Genomic DNA, 15,359 nt, shown 5'->3' on the forward strand with positions numbered 1-15,359 from the left:
ATACCCATTGACACCGATTTACAAATAAACCCAGAGCACCTTGATCACATCTTGAAATAAGACAATAACTGTATCCCGGGTCTAGTCAACAGCGTCTTATCCAAGTACTATACAGTAAAACCTCTATAACTCGAAAAGCAGGGGACCGGGTCAATAGTTCGAGGAAAACGGGGTATTCGACTCATTCGAGGTTGGTGATGATCGACAGTCAAAATGTCATATCTCAAACTATGACATACAATGATCGGCAATAACATTTATATTACTCGATCTATCTTTCAGCATTTTGGATTTCTTTATTCAAATGTTTTATTGATATCAATATCAAGTCAAAATAAAGTTATTAACAGCATAATTACGGACCAACTTCGCTAGCCAAGGGTATTAGTCCGATTCTCTTTCTATTAAGAGAATCGGACTAATACCCTTGGCTAGCCAAGTTGAATTACGGACATAAGAAACGATATCGATAGATGTCTATTTTGTAAAACGTAACGTTAGGTTATATGTGTTTACGAGTAAAGTAACAAAATACAATTTTACGGGAAAAGATACGGAACGCACTGATGTATATGAATATTATATTGAACGCAGTGCTTCTTTATCATTATTCAATGTTCATTCTTCGTTTTAGGCTTCGGTATTTCACTTGTCAAACTACTGAAGAATCAAAGTGGGCCATATTTCATAGGATTTAACTAAATGTTTTTGTTCTGTAAAATAACCTAATTGACAGCTGCGGTTTGTATGTCCACATATGAAAAATTATATAGTATCCGGTGTCGTAATAGTAGTAATTAAACTTAATGAAATCATTTTACAGCAAAGTCTCCATATCCGGAAACATTTCAAACACTGAAGTAAAACTCATTGACCATGGATTTTAATTAATTTCTATAATTTCACTATGGATACTTTCAATTTTAATTAAAGGAACATTGATAAATCTAGTTCCTGGACCTGCGATTGTTGCCTGTGTTACTTTGGAAACTGTTATGTATAAATTTATACATAGATACACTGTATATGCGAGCTATACTGCACCTTTCTTTATATTTATAATTCACATACATAGCACAACTTCTTATCACTTGCCCTTGATCAAGAACCACACAACCCGTCGTTTTAATATCAGTGGAGCATATCACGAAATTTATGAGGAATAAATTTCTCACCAAGCGTATGAATACATAATTAAGATAGGGAGTACTGTAACCGACATCTGGTTTTCCTAAACACTATTTTCTTTTTGTTCGAATGCTGTACTGTACTACGTACGCATGACCCGTGTTTCTATGGGAATTCGTGTTCTGAAGATTTTTATCAATATCATATGAATGTAAACGTTTTGATTTTTTACAAGGAAAACGCGGTACTAAGATTGCCTGAATAAAGGGTAGGGATTGCCTGTGGAAAGTTGGGGAAGGGGATGTGGATGTCTAATGCTGCAGCATATTCAAAAGTCTTGTGATAATTTTATAATTGCATGTATTACACATCATTGACACAATAACTAAAGGTGTCATAAACATACTATTCCATTCCGCATTGTATGAGTTATATTTTCGAGGGACAGCTTTGCTAATAATTTTTGGAAGATTTTAGTTTGTTAAACAAATAAATACTAGGTGTGTTGATTTGAATGCTAAATAGGATTTTTTTTCCCCACAAAAGACTGAAGAGACATTACTACATATTTACTCTAGTCAGGTGAATGTATTGGACGCACAGTCCGGCATTTCGTCTCGACGCCAACCTCTAAGTACAGTAAAATGAACATTTTATGGCTTCAGCGTTCCGAATTGGGAATGAATAATTAAATAACAACACCTACCGTCCCGGTGTAAGGAAACCAAGCTCTCTGTGGAAAAAAATGTGCTGTGATATTGGCGGTCGTGGTTGATGATATCAGACCTCAGTCAATGGACATATTAGATCTATTGTGGAATCATTTGTTATTTATTAACTGACTCCTTAATGTATTTTGTATTTTGCCACACACGGAATTTGAAATATGTGTATAACGCATGCAATTCAGTGATAGGGGAAGAATGTTTCAGCTGTGTACTTATACTTTTCCATTATCTCTTGATGGTCATGATAACGTAGTCATAAATTTGTATAAGTAATGCTGAATTAAAAATAAATGACGATAGCTATGAGATTTGTGTTTCCCAAATCCTTGCAGGTTACAATGACGCATCGTTTAATTAATAAGAGAAAATGCGTGAAGCTAGAAGCATTGATTCATGCATGCAATGAATTCAAATTGATTAGTGGCTACTGTCGTATTCCATGTGTTGTTACACCTCAAGTTAATGAAACGAAATCGTTTCACGAGATCACGGAAAATGCCTTCCGAAAATAATTTAAAAGACACACCAGACACAAGCTTAAGTAGTAAAGGTGTTTTTTTGCAATGTTTACCAACATCCAGGGGACGGATAAGAAAAAGTTTAAATATAGATACGCGAACATCAATGACCAAGTTAGTCCATCTATACAATGTCATGTATTTGCGTGCAGTAAAAATCAATACTAACAATAACTTTATTTCGAGGAAAACGTTTTCCGTATGACAAAGTATATATGTGGTCTTGGCCGTTAACTGTCACGCGGTTTATGACAGGTTCCTATTCGGACATTTGTGATGTTATTTATTTGTTTTAATCTACTCGTAAAAAACAAAGCTTCATTTTGAAAATAATAGCTTTTTCTTTATAGTGATGTATTGCTTTAACGTATTTAACTGTGTTTCTTTTAGCTAATCCTTCTTAGCAGTTCTCAATACCGGTAATGCCTGCGTCAGTTAATTAGCGACTATTGTATATCACGTTTAGACTAAGTGCTGTTTACATGTTTGTTCCTGTATATTTTGTATATTATCATTTTGTATTACTTGTATATTCACTTTAGGCCTAGGTTTGGAAGTGTAGAGTTGGATATTTCTCCGCTCCGCACCCGACTGTAATAAAACAGTATATAGAAAATTCTATCTTTGGATTATCCTTTTTCACAGACTACATTAGAGCTATTTCCCCAATACACTAGCTGTAGCGCTGTGAAAGTTGGTGTGAGAATCTCCGGGCAAGTCCACTTTTTAGCTGGACTACGATACGGTCGCTCATTACTAAGACTTGATAAGTGCAAGGAACATATAATTTTTACAAATGGAGAACTGGATATTTCACCAGGGTAACATGCACATGTTAAACTCTTGCCATGGACTTTGCCAGCGTTTTGGGACACTACCTCAGATGAACTATAGAGGACCAGTTTTACGTGAGTGTAGAAAATGTGGAAGAGGTGGAATTCTTTATTCAGACCATCGCTTTTCTTGTCCCGCTAAAAATGTGTCGTGTTTTAAGTGCGGAAATCTTGGACATTTCTCAAGAATGTGCTTCAAAAAAGTGATACGAGAGAAGTCAACGCCTCGGAAATGTCCGGCAGTGAAAAGTAGCAATAAAACAAAGTCCCGCGCTAAGAAGATAAGAGATCAACAGAGAATTAAAACTTTCAGATTAAAAAGGGAATTTTTCGCCTCTGCACCCTTTGCATCTGTTTCCAATGATGAGCTGGTCAAGATGCAAATTAAACCATGTAGTGGACAGACAAGTGAAACATCCAAACGGCAGGTAAAGCAAATCAACGTTCTTAGTGACAGGTGCCATGTGTTAAATGACGAAAAGGAAAAATTACTGAAACTTGTCACATCTCTCGAAACAAAGTGTGAACGATTTCAAACCAGCGCAGAACGTGAAAGAAAACTTTCGGACCAAATTGAAACATTGCAAGCAACAAACAGGCAACTACAGCAAGCAATAAGTAAACATTTAAAGACGTCAACGGAACAGGGAATTATAGACACAAACAAACGCAGAAAATATCTAAATTCACGAATAGAATATTTGGAGCAGGAGAACAACAAATACTATAAACTTGACAAAGAACAGAAAATAATAATTGAACATCTCGAGAGAGAACTGGACATTGAGCGACATAAAAAGGTCGCTGTGACAAAAAGTGGTACCCAGGACTGTAGAACATTTAGACCACAGTGTCGTCGTCGGTAATATGCGACACGAGGACGTGTCTTATTAAAGGAGGGAGCAAACTGTCACGCGGTTTATGACAGGTTCCTATTCGGACATTTGTGATGTTATTTATTTGTTTTAATCTACTCGAACATACTTAATATTCTATGTTTAGATGTAAAAAACAAAGCTTCATTTTGAAAATAATAGCTTTTTCTTTATAGTGATGTATTGCTTTAACGTATTTAACTGTGTTTCTTTTAGCTAATCCTTCTCTAGCAGTTCTCAATACCGGTAATGCCTGCGTCAGTTAATTAGCGACTATTGTATATCACGTTTAGACTAAGTGCTGTTTACATGTTTGTTCCTGTATATTTTGTATATTATCATTTTGTATTACTTGTATATTCACTTTAGGCCTAGGTTTGGAAGTGTAGAGTTGGATATTTCTCCGCTCCGCACCCGACTGTAATAAAACAGTATATAGAAAATTCTATCTTTGGATTATCCTTTTTCACAGACTACATTAGAGCTATTTCCCCAATACACTAGCTGTAGCGCTGTGAAAGTTCTCTACTGCTCATTACCGCTGGACTGGGTTTAACTGTTAGCCTGTTTATTTAATTAATCGGTAATTTACAATTTTTATTTTGATTAATTTTAATATCTTAATGAATCCCAAATATGTTTGAGAACATATGTTTTCTTTTGTTTTCCTATTTAGGAAAGATTTTTGGTTTTGATGTATTCAAGTAATGAAACCTGTTGTCAGTTTCGGATACATTGCATATCACATTTACAATGTATATTTACACAAACAAATGTACACTTTTTAGCTCATCAGTTTTCGGATAGCTTTACATGTATATGCTGCTTTGTCTCAATTTTCAGTTATTTTGAAGGAAGTTGACTTTATTTTTTTATATTTGTTTCAAATTTGAGAAATCATTAAAGTAAATAATGGTGTAACAATCTTTTAACATACAGTAGATTTAAGGAATCTACATCGACTGAGGGATAAATTAGATAATCACTGAAATAACACAGGCTTAACAGAGATTTGTTTAACATCTCATAACTAGAAGTATCTATACCAAAGGGATATCATTCAACTCAGGAAAAACCCGTTAATAGTTTCAATGGTATTATGGCATCTAAGAGGTTTTTCTATGATTTCAGATGATCAAACAAATACGATTAAGAAAATTATAGTTTTACTGTTGTGTTATCAAACTATCTACTTAGTTGTTTCCCATGTGTAATCTAGACACTTATATATACATGTACATGTAAAGTGCACTGTATATATGTTCCCCGTTTTGTAAACCATTTGGCATTATTTCTTTCATATTTTGGTAATGGGCTTAAATATATAAGTCTATATAAGATAATCATTGTTTTACTAGTATTTTACATACAATTTCTCAGCATCTGCATTTACATGAAAACCTATATATAAGAATAGGCTAATGAAATATAACTATATTACAGCAGTATTATAAAACAGTTTCTATCATCTAATTAAAGAGAGAAAAGTTACATTTGTTAATTTAACTATAATTCTGTATCTAAATCCTCAGAAAGAAAAATATGTATAGATTTACAAAATGATTGTTAGATTGCCATCAAGATGGGGAAAATTAACTATCTGTAAGTTTTGAATAAAATAATAGATCTTTACATGTAAAATGTGATTTTTATTTTAGAAAAATAATATAAGAATAAAAGTAGAGTACTAAAGTAATTACTGTGACCTTATGGTACAGGTGTAGCACAGGTAAATACAGGTAAGTCATTTTCTAAAATAGAATATAACTTACTTGTAATTAGCCCCTATTGTTCCTCCCCCTAATGTTAAAATAGGATATGTTGGCTGAGTGGGAAGACACCGAATAATTCCCTAGTGAACGAAGCCATTGTAGCATCAAGAGGGGTGTACCTTTTAATTAACCATCCACGGCCTGATTCGATATATTCGTTATATGACCTAAATATACAACCTTTTCCGACAAAGTGTTTGTCTTCAATGTTACAGATGTCGTCGCTACGCATTTGAAGAGACTCGATGTCGTAAAAGTCCCAGTTTTACTTTGTCAAAAGACGAGAAAGACAAATATTGTTAATTTTAGAGGGATATATTAAAAAGGGGGATATATACGAAAAAATACTTAATAAATGTCCGTTACCATGTAAGCCTTTAATACATACAAGTACACGCCAGTGAATTTTAGACGAAAGATTATGATTTGCAAATTGTTCAGATACAGAGACCGACGAAGATTTTCGACATGCAGTGTAATGGATGGGGTCTTTTAAAACACGATGAAAATAATATACATTTTCCTGTTTATCACCCCGTCCTTCGCCTTATTGACCTTATACAGGGTACCAGACAAAATGAGCGTTATGGGATCCGGCTACTATGTTGTCTACGTTAACTTATATATTATTTATAATATCGAGCGATCTTACCATATATAACCATCTGTTCCTTCTTCTGACCGACTGAGTCTATATTTACATGTGTCAGTGAATAGAATATGATTGTAGACATGCGTGTTATTTAAGGAATGATTTTTATTTTTTGTTGTTTACTGGTGTGAAAACTGCATTTTTTGTACAGATATTTTAAATGACGCGCGTCAGCGCGTCACGTTGAAATATCTGTACAAAAAATGCAGTTTACACACCAGTAAACAACAAAAAAAAAACAAAAAAAAAACCATTCCTTATATTTACATTTCGACCGACCATTTCATTTAAATTTAGTGTTCCGGTGAAATAAAACTTCGTTTTTTCAACGTTATACGATTGAGTAATTGATGGAATCGCGAAACAGCTGGCTCCAATTTGGCGGGAAAATGTGTCAAGTTCCGGGAGTAAATAAAATATAGTTCCACAATAACTTAAGCGTTTTTAATTCATTTATTCCATATGTTTTCATTTTTGATGTTTTTGATATTAACACAATGCTTTCCATTGCATTCAAATTGATGTTGATATCGAACCTTTGTCATGGCATCTATTTCGGATACGCATTCACATAAGGGCGGAAGTCAGTGTTTCGGTTTGTGTTCTTGTGCAGCAGCCCCTCTGCGTTTACGCAAGTGTAAACGATTGCCCGGTTAGTAAGGTTATATAGGAAGGTGAAAACGGAAATGTAAATATATTAATATAATCTATTTAAAAGGGAGTTTGGGAAGGGGACATAATCTATCGATTGTGTACATGATACCACAAATCAAATTCACTTTTTAGTCATAAAAAATTAATTGAAAAATTATTGTCATAAGTATATTTTAATTGAACCTAAAGTTTCCCTTGACCGATCACACCTCTAAGACTATTTATCTTCTACTTATGTACTTTTTTTCTGGTCTGGGACTTGATTGGTACAAATTAATTCTTACCTTCATCAAAGTTAGTATTTGTCACATTGTAAGGTCATTACTGTACTACCAACGCATCATTTGTGTTCCCATTATAATCCTTATTTACCGTCAATATTTCGTATAGGGCACGATTTTATTTATTTCAAACAGCTGCAGCAGGTATGCCGGGGTATACACGTGCGTGTTTGGTGTATGACGGGGCATACATGTATGTGTTTGGTGTATGACGGGGTATACTTGTGTGTGTTTGGTGTATGACGGGGTAAACATCTGTGTGTTTGGTGAATGATGGGGTATACATGTGTGTGTTTGGTGTATGACGGGGTATACATGTATGTGTTTGGTGTATGACGGGGTATACATGTGTGTGTTTGGTGTATGACGGGGTATACATGTGTGTATTTGGTGTATGACGGGGTATACATGTATGTGTTTGGTGTATGACGGGGTATACATGTATGTGTTTGGTGTATGACGGGGTATACATGTGTGTGTTTGGTGTATGACGGGGTATACATGTATGTGTTTGTTTGGTATGATGGGGTATACATGTATGTGTTTGGTGAATGATGGGGTATACATGTGTGTGTTTGGTGTATGACGGGGTATACATGTATGTGTTTGGTGTATGACGGGGTATACATGTATGTGTTTTGGTGTATGGCGGGTATACTTGTGTGTATTTGGTGTCTGGCGGGGTATACATGTGTGTGTGTGTGTGTGTGTTTGATTAATGATGTAGCGGGCTACTACTGTATATAGCTGATATGATGTGACCAAACCCAATATGTCGGCCTTTTGGGACAGTAGCTCCAGTCGAAGACAAGACTTGAACCAACACGAGCAATAAACATTACAGAGATCTCGATGGATATCCCAGGATTAATCTATTTATTATTGACTTTCATGTTTGATATACTCGATTGGTCAGTGAATTGTAGCACAAGTAATTATAGTAGCATTTGGTCCTAGTCTGTTAATATAGTAAATATATTAACCAAAACAATAGCAGAAAATGAAGAACCACCAGAAGAGGAACGTACTTACAATTTTAAATTACCTCTTTACTTGAAACGAACACCCAACACGAAAAGACAAGCGAGTGAATTCAAAATTGTGAATTATAGATTTTAAAATGTATTGAGTAGTCTCTAATATTTAATTTTAATATTTGATATTTTACAGACATGCACTACCCTGTACCCCTTGGAAACCGAAGGTACCTCAGCAGTGGCGTCATGGAGAGTCAGTATCGGCCAATCAAGGTAAAGTAGATAGATTCCCTATAAGGTGTGGTGTTTTATATCAGGTATGTTTTAGGTCATCTGACCCGGAGGTCAGGATGACCTATAGTCATCGTGATTTGTCCGTCGTCGTCCGCCGTGCGCCGTCCGCCGTGCGCCGTCCGTCTTGCGTAAACTTTTTCCTTTAAAATGCTACTCCTCCTTAACCGCTAAGCGGATGTCATCCATATTTGGTGTGAAACATTATTGGGGAAGGACATATAATCATATTTTATATAAATTAGCTTTAAAATCCTACTCCTCCTTTATCCTTGGATGGATTTCATCCATATTTGGTGTGAAACATCATTGGGGATGGACAGTCATATTTTATATAAATGAGCGTGGTCCAACCCCTAGGGGCTGAGGGATGGGGCCCCCAAAGGGCAAATTTTCTTAATTTTAGCTTTAAAATCCTACGCCTCCTTCATCCTTGGATAGATTTTATCTATATTTAGTTTAAAACATTATTGGGGAAGGATAATCATATTTGATGTAAATGAGCGTGGTCTAACCCCTAGGGGCTGAGGGGTGGGGCCTCAAATGGGCAAAAATTTTCTTAATTTTAGCTTTAAAATCCTACTCCTCCTTCATCCTTTGATGGATTTCATCCATATTTGATGTGAAACATCATTGGGGACGGATTATCATATTGTTTTATAAATGAGCCTGGTCCGACCCCTAGGGGCTGAGAGGTGGGGCTCCCAAATGATTTTCTTAATTTTAGCTTTAAAATCCTTCTCCTCCTTCATCCTTGGATGGATTTCATCCATATTTGGTGTGAAACATCATTGGGGAAGGACAATCATATTATAAATGAGCCTGGTCCGACCCCTAGGGGCTGAGAGGTGGGGCTCCCAAATGATTTTCTTAATTTTAGCTTTAAAATCCTTCTCCTCCTTCATCCTTGGATGAATTTTATCCATATTTGGTGTGAAACATCATTGGGGAAACACAATTATATTTTATATAAATGAGTCTGGTCTGAACCCTAGGAACTGAGGGGTGGGGCCCCAAAAGGGCAAATTTTTTTAATTTTAGCTGGCCCACTTCCTGTTTAAAGGTTTCAGTCTGCGATCTCAATGAAAATTGGTCTATAGGGGTTTTAATTGATGCCGAACAACATGTAAACATTTTCGTAAAGATTTTGGTATTCCAAGATGGCCGCTGGCCCACTTCCTGTTTTAAGGTTTCAGTCTCCGATCTCAATGAAAATTGGTCTGTAGGGGTGTTATGTATGACACTAAATACATGTAGTTATGAGATAAGGGAGATAACCCCTATAGCATTATTATCACAATACATCCTATAAAGGTCTATATCATTAATCTAGGTATATAAACTTTCCAGAATATTATCATGTTATAAACCAAATATGTTTGTAAAACATATTTGATTATAAGTAGAGATCTAGAGATGAACCTCTGAGATTACCAGAAAGTTCTGTGTGTTTAGATTTGTTTATAACTATGATCAAGAATAGAAGGTTCTTCCAATATTCTTGAACTAGGTGTTTAGCTTATTATGCTAAATATACTAACGGGACCAACCTAAGTCCAAAGCTAACCATGCAACTGTAATGAGACCTTGTAAATGAGACATGATCAATAATTAATTGTACAGTGCCATAATTAGATTCTATTGGGAGAGCTATTGAGACTTTATATTTTGTGGCCCGCCCAAGACGAATTATTTACAACACATTCGTGTGGATTTATTCATAATTGTGCCAGTGAACTTTACAAATCATCTAGTGGACAGTTCAATTTTAATTTTCATTTTTATCCTGAATTTGTGATCATTGTTAATTTGAAACCTGGAAGGATCAAGTGTTGGTTCTCCAGGCCATTCGCAATACAGAGATAAGTAAGCACTTCATAAATCATCGTTATTAGCTCTTGTACCGGCACCGAATTACTTTAGATATTGTAAACCAATTCTGTATAATACTTTGTACATATAATTAAATTGTGTTTTGGAATTTAGCTTGCTGGTTTCTTCCATTTCTGGTATTTCGTTCATGTAACAAGGGGTTTTTACGGTTGATATATGCCTGAACAGACATGCAAACAATTCTCGTAAAGATTATTGGTATTCCAAGATGCTCCGCGGCCCATTTCCAGCATGTTTTTCAGGTTTCAGTCTCCGATCTCAATGAAAATTGGTCTGTAGGGGTTTTAATTGATGCCCAAACAACATGCAAACATTTTTCGTAAAGATTTTGGTATTCCAAGATGGCCGCTGGCCCACTTCCTGTTTTAAGGTTTCAGTCTCCGTTCTCAAAGAAAATTGGTCTATAGTTCGCCTGTTTTAAAAGGTTTCTAGGTCTCCGATCTCTAATGAAAATTGGAAAACATATAGTGGTTTTTAATTGAATTCAGAAGTTTGAACCTTAGGTAAACGACCAAAAGATATTTATAAGGAACGAGGTATAGACCCATGGGGATTAGTATGTACCGATGTCCAAAAATGGGAGCTTTGCTGAAATTTTCCCTTTAAAATCTGACTCCTCCTTATAATTAAATCCTTGAATGCGGGTTTGCGACCATACAATTTATTTGGATTGAAGGGCAACCCAAGTTTGTTCCAAACAAACGAATTTACCTATTTCAGAAACTTACAAACATTCAACTAAGGACTTGTCCTCCTGGATTCGTTTATATTAAATCTCGTTTAAACCATACGCTTATACTGTGACATTGCTTTGTCATGAGTCAAGATGACCTTAAGGCCCTGGGGGACTAGTTCTATATTAGGTAAGGTGTAATAGAAAAGTCCTTGTATTATATATAAGGTATATATGGTATTCTATATTAGGTATGGTATTCTATGTTAGTTTTTGATATTCTATATTAGGTATAGTATTTTATATAAGGTATGTTTTCCTATATTATGTATGGTTTTCTTTATTATGTATGGTATTTTATATTAGGTATATATGGTATTCTATATTAGGTATGATATTCTATGTTTGTTTTAATATTCTATATTAGGTATGGTATTTTATATTAGGTATGGTATTCTATATTAGGTATGGTATTCTATATTAGGTATGGTATTCTATGTTAGTTTTGATATTCTATATTAGGTATGGTATTCTATATTAGGTATGGCATTCTGTATTAGGTATGGTATTCTGTATTAGGTTTGGTATTTTATATAAGGTATGGTATTATACAAGGTATGGTATTCTATGTAGTATGGAATTTACTGTAATAGGAAAGGCTAAACTAATATTAGGTATGGTATATTAAATAAGGTATGAAAATAATAACCAGGGGTATAGGAATACACTGTTAAGATTTAAGAATATTTATGACCCCCGACCCAACGAAGAGTAGGTATGGGGATAGAAAACCAAGGTATGGAATTATTCCGTCCGACCCAGTATTCTATGGTTTTCCGGAGCATAACTCTATTCGGTATGGTAATCCTGTATTATCCACGGTATTTATAAATATAAGACACCTCTTATATTAGTGTATGGTGTAGAATGTTAGATTTGCTATTCTATAATAGTTATAGGTATTTTATTGCACATAAAGTACCGTATACCAAGGTAAACATTATTTAAATATCATGGTAATGGGTATTTTAATGCTAACTATGCAAAACTCATATTAACTAATTGTATTCTTGTTATAAGGTCTACTATTAAATGTCAGGGTATGCTGTTCAACCTGATTCAACAATGAGGCAGCCCCGCACTAGGTATGAATTATACTATATCTTATCATAATGTACACACTCTCCCTTTTTCCTATTTTTTTTTCCATATTTAGAAATCTCCACATTCAAACTCACTCAGCGAATGATATTCTCCATTAGGCGGGGGATTCTGAATGAGTTATGTCCATGCTATAAAGAGGATAGTGTATTCGGGTTCTTAGTGTATGGTAACATCTTTATTAGGTTGTTGGTATTTGATATAAGGGAATTGGCAATACTATATAAGGTTAAGGATGAATGTAATGAATTGTAAAATGTAATATGCGCTGAAGTTTCTGAATAGACGACATATTTATTAGGATTATTCTCAAACGCTCTGTTAGTATTGTAGTACTACAGAATAATGCATCTTATAAAGTGACCAATCTAAAGAAATCAGTACAAGCCAAATAATACATAAATAAATCGAATGTGGGTGCCATGAAAACCAGTATAGCTAAGTAACCTCGAAGAACGAAATAAAGTGTCAGTTACTACTCCTGCTTAGCGCTCAGCAGTAAGGCATTGTGACGACTGGTTCGCCGTTGTCATATAATGTGACCGAGTTAGATGTGTTGCTTGGTGTCTTCGGTAGCATGCTTCAGTGATATGACACTATACAAAAAAAAAGAGTTCCACTATACAAGAAGACACAACACGTTTATACTGCAGTCTCACAAAACACGTACCTTGCAATTCATTCACGCAACGTACATCACATAGGTCCTTACTTGACCCTGGCTGACAATAGGACGTTAATTTAATCAAACAAATAAACAAACAATAGCATATCATTCCTGCAAACTCTATCAGGAATAATCACATAAGGAATTTCATATGAATATTAGATTTGATTAACATTGCCCGGTATATTTCGTCGTAATTTTACATACCGAGTCATCTAAAATATCACGGGCACCATGTCATTGACTCGAATCATCACACTAGCACGACTAAAGGGTATTTATCGTTCAGCTTCCTAATAATGTAATACACAAGTGATAATGAATGTCTGTGTTTTTGATCAAACACAAATCGGGGTACATTAACAGTGTGTTTGCTTAAACTGATATTAATGATGGATATAAAAGATGTACAGTCGAACCCGGTTATATTGAAATCCACGGGGAATGGAAAGTATACTTCAGATTAACCAGATATCGATATAGCCGGGTCCACACGGTGTGGCCAACATATCTATGTACACGGATTTCAAACTTACATCACATAAACACAAGGCACGTTTATTGTTGTGGCAATTGCGTCATCATGAACACAAAGTCATCATACATATGTATTTTCGATCAGCGAGATGATTTTACAGTTTTAAATAAACCTACGTCATATTTGATCTAAAAGTAATAACGTAACATTCAATACCTACCAACATAATTAATAGTTCTGATATGCAAAGACGGAAGTAACGAGCCTTACTAACGTCACAGCCTGTCTTATTGTTGGTTCAGTGTGGGTGACATATCATGATTACATAGAATAGTATCCATCGCGTCTGAAGCCGAGAATGCATTCCAACGAGCACTGACGACGAGAACTCACGTATTCAATTACGCCATAGTCCATCAAAGATCCGTGCCTTCATTAAATATTCAAGTTTTAATTCGATGAGATGCAAGTTACTACCTAATGGTGTAAGGTCTCCACTTTGACTATGGCTTTACTATCCGACATCACCTACATTTCACATGACACTCTTAGCTCGTTATGGTGCTATGTATAGCATATAAAGAATCACAATGGATGAAAAACAATAGACAAGGGGAACTGGCTTAATATTTAAACTCATCAAAACCAATTGCATAGAATTTTACTGTGAATGATACTTTTTCACGATTCTGCAGTCGCGTGTAAAACGACCATGCACGCAAAACGGGATACTAGATATAAACACAGTTGCTTGATAATACGGACATGGCTCTTTCTGTCACGTGCGAATCTTCTCTAGTTTCCGTATAGTACCTATAAGTAGTTCTGTGGTCAGCGCTCGGCGACGTCGACCAATGACAACTCCTCTTATATGATAAAATTAAGTTATGTCAAAAATTAGATTTATAGATATTAAGCTGAGTAGTAGCAACGAAATATATTGAGAAGTATGGAATTTTGATTCCATTCGTAATATAAATAAAGTTTGTTTGATATATATATATCACTTTACGAGTGATGTCCATTTTATAAACGAAAACATAGTTTGTTAATTAAGTAAGCAAAAATCATTTCTACAAAAAAAAACATGCAATTAAGATGACAAAGTTATCATTTAAGTTCATGTTCGAAACTTTTTTATTTTATTTTATACATATCAATTATCAACATAATCTTCAGTGTGAAGGGGAAACAGCTAGATGTAGATGAAAAAAATATGGTGTGGAAAGTAATAATACAAATAAATGTCCTCACATAGGAGGAGATACATTTAAAATACACACACAATTTACCATTTAAAAACATACTTGAACATATAGAATCATACGCTGATTTGACTTATAATGACTAATTTTAAAATGTGCCTTAAGCAGTGACGACTTTAATTGTCTTTTTGATTGGTTAGCAACCGCTGAAAGCATTTAAAAATGGCGACCTTCTTTGCCTGTTTCGTTTTGCACGTGAATATAACGTGTGTTCTTCGGATGCCTGCGGTATGTACATATTGTGTCTCCGTGTGATAGAAGCACTCTCTTCCAGAGTTTATAGTAATACCTCACTAAAGTAAAAGACAGTGAACAACACACCAACCAGGCACATTATTATCATACTGACAACGGGCAAACCAGTCGTCACACTCCCTTTATAGAGGACATGGAACTGTGAGGAAGATACTATTTTAAACACTACGGTGTGTAGTGTGTCTCGGCTAGAGGATAAACCTTGCTTCACACGGACTAATGCTGAACTCATGGCGAAATCTGATGCGGTATGAATCA

General features: G+C 35.1%; 1 protein-coding gene across 1 annotated transcript in view; it reads left to right on the plus strand.

Annotated features, from left to right (window-relative positions):
- LOC138329236 (alpha-1,3-mannosyl-glycoprotein 4-beta-N-acetylglucosaminyltransferase C-like) overlaps window positions 1-15,359 on the plus strand; it is a 40,559-nt gene that overhangs the window by 21,613 nt on the left and 3,587 nt on the right. Inside the window, exon 2 of the mRNA XM_069276070.1 lies at window positions 8,612-8,691. Within this exon, the coding sequence (XP_069132171.1) occupies window positions 8,612-8,691 (80 nt within the window). The remainder of the gene's footprint in view (window positions 1-8,611; window positions 8,692-15,359) is intronic.

This window comes from Argopecten irradians, chromosome 8 (assembly GCF_041381155.1).
Source record: "Argopecten irradians isolate NY chromosome 8, Ai_NY, whole genome shotgun sequence".
Classification (NCBI taxonomy): domain Eukaryota; kingdom Metazoa; phylum Mollusca; class Bivalvia; order Pectinida; family Pectinidae; genus Argopecten; species Argopecten irradians.